The sequence below is a fragment of the Leopardus geoffroyi genome, chromosome D4 (assembly GCF_018350155.1).
Source record: "Leopardus geoffroyi isolate Oge1 chromosome D4, O.geoffroyi_Oge1_pat1.0, whole genome shotgun sequence".
Lineage (NCBI taxonomy): Eukaryota > Metazoa > Chordata > Mammalia > Carnivora > Felidae > Leopardus > Leopardus geoffroyi.
The window spans coordinates 69846292-69862349 of record NC_059342.1 but is presented as its reverse complement, the minus strand read 5'-3'; the positions used below and the strand labels follow the sequence as shown (position 1 = coordinate 69862349).

General features: G+C 40.7%; 1 protein-coding gene across 3 annotated transcripts in view; it reads left to right on the top strand.

Annotated features, from left to right (window-relative positions):
- ELP1 (elongator acetyltransferase complex subunit 1) overlaps positions 1 to 16058 on the top strand; it is a 58782-nt gene that overhangs the window by 35637 nt on the left and 7087 nt on the right. For all 3 annotated transcript variants that reach the window (XR_006709831.1, XM_045467716.1, XM_045467715.1), the window contains exons 27-35: positions 118 to 215; positions 1731 to 1932; positions 3877 to 3938; positions 10826 to 10888; positions 11261 to 11321; positions 12846 to 12959; positions 13483 to 13594; positions 14900 to 15027; positions 15489 to 15643. Coding sequence is in view for 2 of the 3 variants with exons in the window: in XM_045467716.1 (XP_045323672.1) it covers positions 118 to 215; positions 1731 to 1932; positions 3877 to 3938; positions 10826 to 10888; positions 11261 to 11321; positions 12846 to 12959; positions 13483 to 13594; positions 14900 to 15027; positions 15489 to 15643 (995 nt within the window). In the remaining variant the exon portion in view is untranslated. The remainder of the gene's footprint in view (positions 1 to 117; positions 216 to 1730; positions 1933 to 3876; positions 3939 to 10825; positions 10889 to 11260; positions 11322 to 12845; positions 12960 to 13482; positions 13595 to 14899; positions 15028 to 15488; positions 15644 to 16058) is intronic.

Here is a 16058-nt window from a genome sequence, read left to right as displayed (position 1 = left end):
GATTCTGCAGGTCTATAAAGGTCCCTTATAGACTTTGTTTAGGGACCACTGGTGTAAATGAAACTCATTATGCTTCCAAAGTCCTAAATTTGTGTGTGCATGAATCTCACTCCTCAGGACCCGAATACTTCCCAGAATGCTTAAACTTAATAAAAGATAAAAACTTGTATAAGGAAGCTCTGAAGTTATTTCCATCAGACTCGCAGCAATACAAGGTGAGTGGTGTGTGAAATGAGGCTCTTTTGGTGATATGAGTTAGCTGGAAAGGGTGTAAGGATCCTGAGTCTGTAACACCATCCTTGGTTTCAAGGTTTATCATGAAATAAGTTAGCCTTATCATGAACTCTTATCTGGGAGAATGGCCCTGACCTGCTCCTGTTCTGAAGAAGTTGCCCAGGCTGGAAGCCTAGGAGTTGTCTCCCATTTCTCATCATGAATTCTGCTTGATGAGCGGCAGCTTCTCAATAGGATTTCCTGCTTACGTCCCACTCCTTGCTCCAGCCCAGCCTTGCAACCACATGACTGATCATCCCAAAGCGTGTAGATCTTTCTCAGGTGGTTTAGGATAAAGGGATAAAGTTTGGTTGTTTGTCTGAACAAACATCCATTTAGTTTTCTTATATGCCAGGTGCTTTGTTAAATGAATTGTATGAGTGTCATAACAACCTAATAGGATAAACAGATGTGGAAACAACTTGCCTCAGGAGCTGGAGCATGAGGCCGCTGAGCTGGGATGCGGAGCTCAGGCTGTCTGAGCCCGGAGCCTGTGCCAGTGACCACTCCTCGTCCTTGCCACCCTCAGGCCGTGTGCACTTGGTCTGCAAATTGCCTGTGTCCCTATGATCTGGCTCCTGCCTGTTTCGTTAGCATCGACTGCCTCTTCCAGGCCTCTCCCTGCTCCTTTCTTTAGCCCCACTTGTCTTTCAACACTTGGGTCTCCTCTGTGACAAAGCTGTTCCGGGGCGAGGTGCCCCACACCGAACTCCAGAGCACCTTCTCATGTCAGTGGTGGTATGTAACAAACTGCTGACACACCGATTTGTCTCCCCAACTGACCATGGGTTGCTTAAAGGTGGTGGCTTTGTGTTGTATTCCTCTTTGTGTCCCTACCTGCATGGAGCCCAGGATAGAGAATTTGGCCAGTGGCCGCCTCTTTGCTTTTATTTTCATTGTCTCTTCCTCCCTCTGGTGCTGTCTCTTGTCCAGCCACACCAGCCTTCTTGCTGTTCCTTCCTGGGTATTCCATACACATTCCTGCCTCTTGGCCATGGTGCCTTCTGTAGCCATCAGTCTGGAATACTCTTCCTGTAACCCTTTATGTAGCATATTCTCCTCACAGCCCTCCAAAATAACAACTGTCTTCACTCTCTGTCCCTTTAGCACTATGTCACAGGCTATATTGTGTTTGTAAGTCCATTCCCTATCACCACAAGAGCAGGAATTTGATGGTGGTTTTGTTAGTATTTGGTGTTTCGCTTGTTTTTATTTTTTGCATCACCATGTGATTCCCACTGCCATGAATAGTACGCCGTAATTACTTGTTGAGTGAACACATGACACATCCTCAGTAAGGTTTTCAGTGGAAGAATGATTGAATTCACTGATTAACTACAGGATTTTCATAAGTAATTCAAGAGATTTTCAAATGTAGTAACTGAAGCAGCCTCTATTGGAGGTTAAAAAATGACTGTCACCTTTCCTTACCAACCCAATGTCTCCTCTTACCACAGGAGATCAGCATTGCTTATGGGGAACACCTGACACAGGAGCACCTCTACGAGCCAGCAGGGCTCGTGTTTGCCCGCTGTGGTGCCCATGAGAAAGCTCTCAGTGCCTTTCTGGCCAGTGGCAGCTGGCAGCAAGCTCTCTGCATGGCAGCCCAACTTAACTGGACCAAAGACCAGCTGGCTGGCCTCAGCAGAACTCTGGCAGGTAAACACGGCGGTTTAGGCTCTCCAAAATGAGAACTTCCCCAGAGGTTTTTTGTTTCTCCCTTTCTTTGGCAATTTTGCAAGTAAATTTAGAGCAGCATACCTTGAGACAGTCTCACTGCTACAGTGAGTCCCCCAAATGCAGTGGCGTAATAGAGAAAGCTTCTGTCTTCTCTCACGTGAGGACTGAGAAGTTCTTCCATTGTGTGGCTCTGTCATCTCAGACGGATGGTTGTAGCTGGATTTTCTCCACCTCTGTATCGCAGTCCTCAGGAAGGGGAGAAAGCTAGAGCCGTAGGAGAACGCTTTTAAGTTGGAAATGATCTTGAAGTTACACCGTTACTTCTGTTCCATCTCATTTGCCAAAGCTTACATCACACGGCACACCTAGCACAGTTAACTGCACAGCCATGGGCCCTAGGAGAAGGTGAACGTGAGTTTTGGGGTGGGGCCCTTCAGTTATAAACGGTAGATCGTGGGGAACAAGAATAGCATTTTTCAGAAATGAAAGAAGAGGCTAAATGTGTAAGCGTTCTGAATGCAAAGGCAGTTTAGCTGCGTCAGGGTCTAGGGGTTGTCTGATCCAAGCTTCAGGACCGCTTGGGAGAAGAGGTGAACGGGGGCTCTGTCCTCTCAGCTGTGCTTGAAGTAAGGGACCGGTATATTTCCCCCCTGTCCTTTTTAGAGTTTTAAAAATACTGTTGTTGTTTCAAAAAATACGTAGTCCTGAAAAAATTCCAGATTAAATCCTGTTAAATATATGTACATATTTTCCTTAGTTATTTGTATTTTTTTTTCTGGTAATTAGATCTGCAGGCTCTTGTGAGCCCTCTTAATTTACATGGTGAACTCTTTTTAGTTTTTGAGAATTCTCTATATTAGGCCTGTTAGGTATTCTTTGTGACTCCACTGTTACTTCTGCTTTAGAAACAGGTTTTGGTAGTTTGTTTATACCTTCCAGTTATGTTTTTAGGACCTGCTATCTTCTTTTACATTCTTTACAACTTGAGCTTGCTATTTGTCTTGTTTTATGGTATACACCAAGTTCTCCCAGATGTTTAGCAAAAAAAAAAAAAGGCAAGGGGAGGTGATGGTCAAAGATTTTTGAGAAATTTTATAAGGTAGAGTCACTTTATGTACACTTGAACTTAGGCAGTTTACGCAAGAAAAGAAAGATAGCTGTTTAAATTGTGGAGATGATTTTACCTGTTTTTGTCAGGGATGATATGCACAGGAGTTTGAATGAGATGGGAGACATGAATCTGCCAGCCCCGTAGTCAGCTTCAGGTTCTGGGTGCTTCTTACAGCAGGATTCTCTCAACTGTGCTGAGTCACTCGAGGATCTAAAGACACTGCATGACCCCTGAGCCAGCTGCCTTCATCTTAGTGCTCAACCAAAGATTAGCAGTCTCTTCCTATTTGAGGAAGAAATGGATGAGGGAGAGATGTTAGGTCAGTCTCCCATATGTGTGCCTTTGTAAGCTTTTCTCATGGCTGATTTTGACTATACATCATTTTCACATTTTCTGCTAAATTTAGATCGTAACTGCCATTTAAGATAGGACTCCATGGTATTCCTGCCTACTTCCTGACAAGTTCACAACATACGCCGTTTGATACATAATACAGATATATTAGTGAACCACTCAAGCAAAGGAATCTGTGTAGCTTTGTTTGACCTAGTGCTTCACAAACTTACTTGACCTGCGAATGTTGTTGTTTTCTGGTATTGTCTTTTATTATTCTACGGAACACTTTTAGGGAGCACTTTGGAAAATGCTGTTTTAAAGCAGTTCTGTTTGGATGTCTGCTGTAGAGCTCAGTCTCCAATTTGTAAGGGGGCCATTTTTGTTCAGAAAGTACCTGCAAAAACCATTTCAACGTGAGCTTTGGTAATCCTGTTCTTAGCAAGCCAACTATGGTCAGATGTTTATTATCTTTGCAGGAAAGCTGGTTGAGCAGAGGAAACATGGTGATGCAGCCACAGTCTTGGAACAGTACGCCCAGGTAACCTCTCAGTTCCTCCCTTCTTTTTTGTTTTTTTAATGAGCACAAGCTCATGCACACGCAAGCAGGGGAGGGACAGAAGGAGAGCGAGAGAAAGAGGGAGAGAGCATCTTAAGCAACTCCACACTCTTGCATGGAGCCAGGCGCAGGGCTCGATCCCACTACCCTGGGATCTTGACCTGAGCCAATATCAAAGAGTTGGACGCTCAACTAACTGAGCTACCCAGGTGCCTCTCAGTTCCCCCCTCCTTAATCCACCCAACCAACAAGCAAGGTCTTCCCAGTTGTACTTCACTGATCAGGAAAATTAAAGGAACTCAGGGTAATTAGGAAGTCCAGAGACAGTGTTTGCTCTGCAGGTCTTCCATCTTGCTGACCTGACTTAGAAATCTGAATTTAATAGGCCTCTAAATAATTAGTTCTCTAAATAGTAAGTTCTGTGAGGTAGTGAGGCACTACCTCTGTGAGGCACTAGTGATTTGACCCTGACAGAAAGTACTAAATTAAATCTGCAGGGAGTTGTGCTTTTTATGTGAACTTGCCAAGTACAAACAGTGAGAAAGGACCATTCTAAAACAAAGAGATTAAACTTCAGATACTTTTTTTTGGCCTTTACAACCGTTCTATCTGTTGGAAGTGTCTTTTTATCTCAGACAGCCTGATGGGATCCAATTTTCTAGCAGATTATAAAGATGAATACCTATACCAGCTTTTGATAGAATTATAGAATTTATTATGAAAATAATAAAACTATGCATTGATACTGGCCCTGGACTAACAGGATGTAGGTACGCTGTTGACGCCAGGGATTACTGCCTTCTAGAGTTTTGGCCTTTGACAAGAGAGTGTTATTTTTTTACAATCGTTACTAGTGGGCACATTTGTATAACATAATTGTGCTTTTAAAATACCTGAATGTCTTTCATGTAATAAGGGTGAGTGAGAGAAGATCAGTAAAATTTGATATCATTAGATCCTTGCAAGAAATTATGTTGGATGATTGAGCTGAAAACATCAACGAATAAACTATGCATAATAACGAGACTAGAGTAGAAAGATATACTACCTAAGGTGGTTAATTGAATGGATAAGATGCCACCATGTTTTTTCCCCCTCTGTAAATGAAGATTTTAATTCATTTTTGTACTTAATTTATACATTTATAACTTGTATATTTTTAATTGGATATACTTTACATATAATAAAATTTACCAATTTTAAATTAACAATTGGATGAGTTGTGACAAATGCTTACAGCCACGTAGTGCTACTACAGCCACCATAACAGAACATTGCCAGCACCCTGAAAAGTTGTGCTTCCCCTTTGCAGTCAGTCTTCTCCCTCTGCTCTCGGTACTCTCTTACCAACCACTGCTATGCTTTCTATCATTACAGTTTTGCTTTTTCTAGAATTTTATGTAAATGGAACCATCTGGTATGTAGTTTTTTAGTCTGGCTTCTTTCACTCACATAATGCTTTTGTTTTCTAACATTTCTTTTTGATTCTTTCTTAGAGTTTCCATCGTTCTGTTACATTACCCATCTGTTCCTGCATGTTGTCTACTCTCCCATTAGAGCCTTTAACATACTAATCATACTTCTTTTCTTTTATTTGCTTTTTCTAATTGAAATATAACTAACATGTGGTGTCATAATAGTTTCAGGTGTCATCATACTCACTTTAAATTCCTGGCCTCATAATTTCAGTATCCCTGCCCTATCTGAGTCTTGTTCTGATGCTTCCTCTGGCACTTCAGACTGTTTTTTGTCGTTTTTGTAATCTTCTGTAGAAAGCCTGCCATGATGTCCTAGGTAAAAGGAAATCCAGTAAGTAGGCTTTTAGTGATGTTCTGATAAGGTGTGAGGGTAGAAGTGTTCTGCAGCCCTATGATTAAGTCTCAGTTTTTTATTGAGCCTGTGTCCCTGGACTTCACCGGTGCTTCTTAGATTTTTCACTCCTTAGGTAGGACAGGAAGGCCAGGGGGAGCTGGAGTTTTATTTCTCTTCCCTCCCTGATAAATTCCACTTTAGTTAGGTTCTGGCAAAATAGTTTCTCTTGGTCTTGTTAAGAGCAGCGTGCTCTGGTTATATTCAAAATGACATCATTTTTGTTTTTGCCAGAAGCAAGAGAATCTATCTGATACTCACTATGAGACTCTGGTAGGGCTCGTGGAGGTAAAAACTCACAGAAGTGAAGGAGCCTCCCTGAGCCTGGATGTCCATAGAGTTTTCACCTCCAGCCTCGTCCGCAGTGATCCTTCAGCCATTGGTCACTTACACTTTAGATGTTCCCACCCCAGTACTGGTTCTGGTAGGGATTTCTACTTGTGAGTCTCTGTTCTGTTCTGCCAAGTTGTAATTCCCCGTGTCTGCCTGTCTGTTTCTCCAGTTTTAGGGGCAGCAGTTTGCCCTATGACCTTGGTTCTCCAGTCTAAGGAGAATTGTTGATTTTCAGTTTGTTCAGGTTTTTACTCATTAGGATGGATGATTTCTTCCAGGTTCCTTGTGTGTTGGACTGGGAACTGGAAATCATAATGCTTTTGATATTCGTCCATGTTATGTCATGTGTATCTGTGCATTCCTTTTTATTTTGCCTAATGGTATTTTGTTGTAAGAACAGGTCGTAATTTGTGGATTCATCCACAAGTTGATGGACATTTGGATTGTTTTCACTTTAAAGTTAGAATAAAGCAGCTGTGAGCAATCTGGTACCAGTCTTCGTGACGACAGATGTTTTCGTTTCACTTGGGTGAATACCTGAGTGGGAATGCTGGTCACGTGGGGAGTGGATGCGCGACTTTATAAGGAGCTGCAGAGCTTCCATCACTTGTGTTCCCACAAGTGATGTGTGAGTGCCTTAGTGAGTACTCACCCACACTGGATGTATCACATATCAGGGGATGCATAACAAATTACCCCCAAACTTAGCTTAAAATGACACTCATTATTTGTTTCTATGGGTCAAGAATCTGGGTGGGGCTTAGTTAGGGCCTCTGGCTCAGGGTCTTTCACAAGGCTGCAGTCAAGGTGTTGGCCAGAGCTGGGGTCATCTTAAGACTTGACTAGTATTTTTCCTCCACTTCCCAATTTCTTGTTGCTAGTAAACAAAAATAGTTTATCGTTTTCTTTTGGCTTTTTGGCTTTATATATCCTGCAACCTTGCTGAACTTATTTTTTAGTTCTAGGAACACTGGGGTAAATTTTATAAGATTTCCTATGTTAATGAGCATGGCTTCTGTGAATAAAGACAGTTTCTTTCTTTTCAATTTGTATGCCTTTATATTTTTTCTAGCCTTACTGCATTAATCAAACTTCCAGTACAACGTTGAATAGAAGTGATAAGACACCTTGCCTTTCTCCTGATGTTAGTGGGGGATTCGGTCTTTCAGCATTAAGTTTGATGTGTGCTGCTGTTTGTTTTTTTTTAATTTTTTTTTTAATGTTTTATTTATTTTTGAGACAGAGACAGAGCATGAGCAGGGGTGGGTCAGAGAGAGAGGGAGACACAGAATCCGAAGCAGGCTCCAGGCTCTGAGCTGTCAGCACAGAGCCCGACGTGGGGCTTGAACTCAAACTGTGAGATCATGACCTGAGCTGAAGTCGGACGCTTAACCAACTGAGCCACCCAGGCGCCCCTGTGCTGCTGTTTTTTAATAGATGTGAGACCCCAGTAGGGCTTTTGGAGTTGACAGACTGTAGCCTGTGGGCCAAATCTAGCTGGCCACCTGTTTTTACGACTAAAGTTTTATTGGAATGTAGCCACACCTATTTGTTTACATATTTTCTGTGGCTGCTATTGTAACTACAACCAGAGTTGAGGGATTGTGACAGAGATGGTCTAGCGCACGAAGCCTGAAATATTTGTTGTCTAGCCTTTTACAGAAAAATTTGCCAGTTCTTGCTCCATTGGGTTGAGGAAATTCCCTTCTAGTCTTGGTTCTGAGAGTTTTTATTGTGAACGGATATTGAATTTTTCAAGTACAATGTCAGTTAAGGTATTTTTGTTTTAGACCAGTGCCAGGGTGAATTACATTGATTTTTGAATGTTAAATTAATCTTGCATCTCTGGGTTAAACCCATCTTGCTCGTAATGTAATACCCTTTTTCATTACTGGTGATTTCAATTTCCTAAAATTTTCTTGAGGATTTTTGTATTTTTCTATGAGGGATTTTGGTTTATAGTTTTCTTGTTGTGTCCAGAATGCGTAAAGAACTCTTATAACTTAACAACAAAAAGACAACCCATTTTAAAAATGGACAAAAGACTTGAATAGATACTTCTCTGAAGAAAATTTACAGATGGCCAACAAGCAAGCACTTAAGATGTTTAGCATCATTGTTCATTAAGGAAATGCAAATCAAAACCATGAAACTCACTAGAATAGCTTTAATCAAAAACAGTGCAAAGTTGGAAGGATGTAGAGAAATAGAACTCTTCTGTACATTGCTGGTGAGAATGTAAAATGGCACAGCCACTGTAGAAAACAGTTTGTTGGTTACTTAAAAAGTTAAACATAGATTACCATATAACCCAACAGTTCCACTGCTAAGTATATACTCTGGAGAAATGGAAACGTATGTCCACAAAGAAATTTGTATGCAAATGTTCGTAACAGCTTTATTTATAATAACCAAAAGGAAGAAACAACCCAAATGTCCATCAATGACAGATAAATAGATAAATCGTGAGATACATGCTCATAACATTTATACACACACAGTAGGATATTATTCAGTCATAAAAAGGAATGAAAAACCGATGGATGGTTCAATTTGGGTAAACCTTGACAACATTATGCTAAGTGAAATAAACCAGATATAAAAGGACAAATATGGTAGGATTCTACTTGTACGAGGTACCTAGTGTAGTCAGAGTCAGAGAGACAGAAAGTTGAATGATGGTTGCCAGAAGCTGGGGGAGAGGAGCAGGGGAAGTTACTGTTTCATGGGTATAGAGGTTCAGTTTTGCAAGATGAAAAATGTTCTGGAGATGGATGGTGGTGATGGTTTCACAACAGTGTGAATTTGTTTAATGCTACTGGACTTTACAGCAAAAAGTGGTGAAAATGGTAAAATGTATGTCGTATATATTTTATTATAATCAAAAATTGATTTAAAAAGAACAAAGAACTGATACATGCTACAACTTGGATAAATCTTGAAAACATTCTGCTAACTGAAAGAAGCCAGACGCAAGATCACCTATTGTATGGTTTCTATTATATATCCCAAGGGGGCAAATCCAGAGAAAGAGCACATTAGAGGTTACCAGGGGAGGTAAAGAGTAGGAAATGGGAATGTCTTTATGGGGTGATTTAAAAAAGTGTTGGTAGTTACATAACATTGTGAGTACAGTAAATGCCATCTAGTTGTACACTTTAAAGTGACTGTCGTGTGGTTGTCACCTTGGTAAACAGCTTTCTCTTTTTCTCTCTCTCTCTTCCTGAGTCAGGCAACACATCCTCCTGCTGCGTCCTGCTATACCTGTGGTATAAGCCTATTCATGCGGCATATGCATTGGATCTGGGAAGAAAATACTTATTTTTAATAATTTTAATTAAAAATATAGTAGTATGCATATATTTAGATTGTTTAAAATGCTGAAAGTAGATACAAGGAAATAAAAAACGTCATTCCTACCACCCAGAAGATTGCTGTTCTTCCCTCCTATTTCTGATTCTTCTTAGAGTGCGCTCTCTCTCTACACAAACACACACATACCTTTTAGCCAAAATGAAATTACACTGTTTGTGGTGTTTTTAAATTTGCTTTGTTTGGTTATGATCTTCATCTTTCCATGTTAGCACATTTTATTTACCTAACGATTAAAATTCAAGTTCCCTCAGTGGTTCCGAAATTGTTTACAGTAGATTGATCCAAAATAGGCTCCAGTCTAGGGTCATGTATTGCGTTATGCATCTTATGTCCCTTAAATCTCTTTCAATCTAATGTATACCCATCCCCCCTCTTCTTAGGACAGTGATTACTAGAGGAAACCCAGCCAGTTGTCTTAAATATTTCATCTGTTTAAAATGTGTTTTATTTCACTCATTTCCAGTTTCACAAACTTCTAGTTATAAGTCACGGAAAAGAAAAAAGTATAGCATGAGGAATATAATCAATAATATAATGTGTGGTGATAGATATGACTGTCCTTAACCGTGGTGAGCATTGAGTAATGTATAGAACTATCAAATCACTCTGTTGTACACCTGAAACTCATATAACATCGTAGGTCAACTAAACTTAACAGTAAAAACATAAACATGAATTGTACATATAAAAATATTTTGCTTTGTATACTTCATAAGTACCTTAAGTACATACTGCGGTATGTGCTCACAATTTTTTACTGGTAAGGCTACAAGCATCAAAAATGTTTGAAGACTTAGGATATGTGGGTGTTTATTGCACTCATTATTACACGCATTTTTCAGTTCCCTGTAGGTTTGAAGTTTTTAAAAATAAAAGTTGGGGAAAAAAACATCAAAGAGTAAAAAGATTAGAAGTTTACTATTCTAGTTTGCCATTTATTTGAAGTGTGAACTTGTTCATTCTGGAGGCCCCCCCCCCCCCAAACCTGCTGACTCAAACTGGGTAGTGTAGCTGGGGCGATGGGCACTCCGGTGGTTTTGATGCTCAGGGAGATAGGGAGATGATACCATGTGTTTTGTGGTTATTTCAAGAATCCACACCGCCCCTCACTCCTTTGTCTTTTGCATCAGTATTTATTTATTGAGCAGATACTCTGGGCCAGACATGCTACTAGGCACTGGGCTGGAAGGGGCTGGAAGGGCAGAGAGGCCACTCTGTCGGCAGTTTGTCATGGTGGCATCTGACGGGCCTGCTCCATTTACCTGTAATCTTCCTTGGTTTTGCCTTGTCAGGATTATGAAGAAGCTGTGCTCTTGTTATTAGAAGGAGCTGCCTGGGAAGAAGCTCTGAGACTGGTAAGAAAAACTTTAAAAATCATCACTATGTTAGGTGCTTAGAGCAAGAGTGCGGGGGAGAAGGGTCAGCTAGAATCCCTGGTCTTCTGAGGCTAGAGAAATTAAGTAAAAATAGTTTAGGTTCTTGGTCTAAGGATAAATAGTATTTTTAAAGCCATTTTAAAAATGTATTCTTGATGTTTTGAATTAATCAACTTTTAAAATGTGAAATATTACTGGTCTTTACTGAAGTGAATTAAATATTCATTAGAGGCCTACTGCTCTTGAAAATATCCTGGTGACCTCTGAAAGTGATCCATTTCCTTCCAAGTATCTTAACTCTCCAGTGATTTGCAGTTTTCTTGCCTGAGATTACTGTATTTTTCCTTTTAGGTATACAAATACAACAGACCAGATATTATAGAAACCAATGTAAAGCCTTCCATTCTAGAAGGTAAGGGTTACATCTTAGAATTCCACATTTGGAAGTGTGGAGGTGTGGAAGAGCAAGATAACAGTACTTACTTTGTTAGGACATCCTTTAATCAGGTGTTACATAGAGGTGATCAAAACTGTCCACTGGGTGTAATACTTTCTTCTGACCAGGATTTTTAAGCATGCTGAACTGTTAAATGGTAGTATGGAAAATATTTGAATGTTAAAAACACATGATAAGATATGATTAAGAATCTTCATATTTGGAAATAGTTGGTAAACTTGAATATGAACTAGACATTAGATAATAATAGTATTTTGTCAGGGGCCAGTTTCTTGCATTTAATAATTGTATTGTGGTCATATTAGTGTCCTTTATTCTTTTTTTTTTTTAAGTTTATTCATTTTGAGAGAGAAAGAGAACATGCACAAGCAGGGCTGGGGCAGAGAGAGGGAGAGAGAGCATCCCAAGCAGACTCCATGCTGTGCACAGAGCCCGACGCCGGGCTCAGACTCGCAAACTGTGAGATCATGACCTGAGCTGAAACCAAGAGTTGGACGCTTAACCGACCGAGCCCTACCTGGATGCCCTGATAATGTCCTTATTCTTAAGAGAGCTATGCTGAGGTATTTAGGAGGGAAGGATCGTATCTGCAACCTACTGTCAAAACGTTCCATAAAAATAGTAGTTGTGTGTACGAATGGAGAGAAACAGGAAGCCAAAAAAATAGGGCAAAATGTTAACAATTGGTAAATCTAAGTGAAGGGTATATTTGTACATTGAACAGATGAGTTTTACCAGTTCTAGAATACTCAGATGGTCACTGTGACTCCTTAAAAGCAAAATGGGAAGGAAAGGCATCAGTTTGGCTAACAGAAATTTCTGGGAGTGGGGTTTGGTTCTAAGCCCTCCAATTTTAGCACAGTCTGCCCTGTGACTAAGATCTGGCCTTTCTGACATGTATATATATTCACATGTTTACCCTGCCTGCATCCTCCTCCCCCTCCACATTAACACCATGGAAGGATTCTTTTCTTATCGTTCACGTAGGTATCTCTACCTGGTTACTGAAAGCTTCCGTCCTGGCCCTCCAGCAGTCCATCTAGCCAGCTCTTAAACTTGGATTTTGTCCCCTATTGAGCACTTAGAAAAATACTGACAGTTCGTCTGCATGGGCCTCATACCTATGTTCAGGAAGCAGTTCAGTGACTGTTTGTGTTTGTTAACAACTTCCTTGTATTCTCCTTTTCTTTGCTAGTCCTCTCTTGGGTTAGTTACCTAGTCTTTCTTCAGGTGATTTTTTTCAATTTAGTGGTAGCGAATGTTCCAGGATGATGTTGATGAACACTAAGAGCTGAAGTCTCCATGTCTGGCTCATTCTCTGAAAATGATGTAGGTTAATTCTCATTAAGGAAAAAATCTTGCTTGGAAAACCTAGTAACTTGTCTTCTTTTTGTTAAATTCTGACCTCCTCACTGCCCTTCTCTAGTTCTTTTTTTTCTGCTTAAATATCCTCAAATTATTTTCCATCTGCACTCCTAGCCCAGAAGAATTATGTGGCACTTCTGGAGTCTCAGACAGCCACATTCTGCCGCCATAAACAACGTTTATCGGTGGTTCGAGAGCTCAAGGAGCAAGCACAGCAGGTGAACCTGGGTGAGTGTCTGCATGACGGCATTGGCGCTTGGGTGCGGTGGGGACACGTCACACCTTGTCTTAGCTGCTTGTTGTGCCTTCTGCAATATGATTACTGTGCCGGGGGACATGTGAGGCCTCTGTGAAACCCCTTAGGGGCTGTGTGTGCCTGTGTGTGCCTGTGTTTGTGCGTGTAGGGGAGGGCTGAGGGGCAGGACCAAGCATGAATGGGAAGAGCTCTGCTGCATGTGCCCTCAACCCCACCAAGCAGAGTAGCCGACTTCTCTGTTTCACAAAATGAGCCACCTTGTCTCCAGAGGTTCCTTTGCTTTGAAAAAAAAAAGAAAGAAAGAAAAAATAACTAGTTTGGTACTGTATATGTTAATAATAACTAATATTCTCTCATTTCACTTTGAGATCTACTTTATGATAATTGTCATCCATCCTCAGATATGCCCTGGTTAACCACAGTCCACTTACCCCACTAAAAGTAAACTCACATTAGCAGGGAGTTTTCATTCTGCATCTGGTTCTACTTTTCTAGATGATGAGGTGCCCCAGGGTCAAGAGTCAGACCTCTTCTCTGAAACTAGCAGTGTCCTGAGTGGCAGTGACATGAGCAGCAGATATTCCCATAGCAACTCGAGGATATCAGCGTATGTATCATGTTTATTCAGCGTTTTGACCATGCCCTGGGTGTATGGAGAAAGAGCAAGTAAGTAGGTCAGTTTTTCATCAGGAGGACAGTGCAGGGCCACGATATAGTTATGCAAGGACTCTCCCTGCATATCTAAGAAATTAGACTTGGTGTTGAAATGTTTTCTGCTGATTCTTCATGGACTGTGCGTTTGCTCATGCCCACAAGGCTCTTACACTGGGAACTCAGTTTTTATGACATTTGATTTCATTTGTTTAACAAATACTAGGTGACCATAATGTGTAAGCACTAAAAAAAATTAAAAGATGATAAAGAAAAAATATTCAGGCATCTTCAGTTCAAAGTCAGGATTGGAAGAGGTTATAAACATAAAATAAGTCATCATACTTCAAGTGTAGCAGCTGGTCAGAACACCCAGATGCTAGTTGTAGTGGATGTTAGCAAAAACTTTTAAGGAGCTATGGGTTTATAAGTGCTTTATAGTCACCCTTGGGAAGCATAAAACAATGCATATCGTGTATTCGAAGTGAATCATACTTTATGAATTCAGAATGGAGATTTTTGAGGTTATGTGGGGTGATCAGAAATTCCTAGAGAAGTAACTAGAAACTGGACTTTTAAGAGTCAGGTCGAGAGACAGGTGGCATAATTAAAGACCTCTGAGCAGGAAAGATATAGGACTCATTTTATTGCATTCAAATTCAGCGTGCTATGTCTATGTCCCCTGATTGATTGATTGATTGATATTTTGAGAGAAACAGACAGCATGAGTAGGGGAGGGGTAGAAAGAGAGGGAGACAGATAATCTTAAGCAGGCTCTGCACTGTCAGCGCAGAGCCTGATGCGGGGGTCAAACCCACGAAACCATGAGATCATGACCTGAGCCGAAACTGAGAGTTGGACGCTTAACCGACTGAGCCACTCAGGCTCTCATATGTCCCCTGATTTAAATTTTACTTTGTTGCCTTTGAATTTATATTTTGTTAGAAAATTCAAGTTTGTTGTTCTTCTCTTTGTTGTTCTCGCTCTTATGATCAGATACAACCTCATTTTACTCTGTATTTTAATCAAAATTTTAAGGCCAGATACTACCTTTTAGGGTTTTCCTTATTACTTCCTGCCTATAAGATTTGCTTCTCCCAATTTTATTTTAGGCGTCATTTAAACACCTCATCACCATTTATACCCAAATATACATACCATCTGTAGACTCTCTGGGTTCCTCGAAAGTTGGTGGCCAACGGGTACATTCATTTTAATCTGTGCAGCACAAGATTTATAACCTCTTTCTGATTTCTAACAGGCGATCGTCTAAGAATCGCCGCAAAGCGGAGAGGAAGAAGCATAGCCTCAAAGAAGGGAGTCCACTAGAGGATCTGGCCCTTTTGGAGGCACTGAATGAAATCGTACAGAGCACTGAAAAATTGAAAGGTATATTCTCAATACTAATGATTCTTGCCACGCAAAAAAGTAAATGGATAGCACAGACTTTAATAAACATTAAGATGCAATTTTCCCAACTTGAGGAAAGACAAAAACTGGCAGTAGGAAGGACGCATCTTGTCAGGGCACATTCCTGAACCACTCTCAGCTGGTGACATAGGAGCCTTCCTCTATTGGCCTCCATGCACCTGGCCTGGGAGACATTAGGGCTGAAACTGGAGTAAAGGATTGAGAAGACACTGCTTCCTGCTTGGGCCCCAGTGTGTCCCTTTTCTTCTTTATAGTAGATACGTTGAATTATTCCAGCATTTGGGAAGAAGGAAGAAAATGTGGGAGATGGCAGCTGTAGTGTGATATTAAATATTTCTTAATTGGGAAAGAAACTAGGTTGATTCTAGCAATGGAGTTGGGGACCCAAGTTACCACTTTCTCAAATTTCTTCTCTCTAGATGAAGTATACCAGATTTTAAAGGTGCTCTTTCTGTTTGAGTTTGATGAGCAAGGAAGGGAATTACAGAAGGCCTTTGAAGATACTCTCCAGCTAATGGAAAGGTCACTTCCAGAAATTTGGACTGTCACCCACCAGCAGAATTCAGCTACGACGGTAAGTTTCCTTCAGAGACAGAATGTGCATTTTTAAAAAATCATTTTCAAGGTTATTACATTCACACAATCTCTTAAAAGTCGAAGCAAAAGATTTGCTTTCATATTATATTAGAAACACAACATACCATAGTTAAATTATCTTAGGCTTATGTTTAAGCTGTCAGTAAGAAGATCTTCTATTCAGGTACACCTTGGCCTAGGTTAAGTTTGCTTTTATTTCTCCTTTCTGCATGAAGCAGTTGTTGTGGAGAAGATGGGCAATTCAGACTGTTGCCCCCTGCCTTCAGTGAGATCAGGGTGGGGAAGGGTGAAGCCAGGGCCAGCGTTAGCCTCTTCACCTCCCTGTTCAGACTTTGGGTGGGATCAGAGGTTCTTAAAGTAACCCAAACAATTGCTTTCTCTTTTGTTTCATG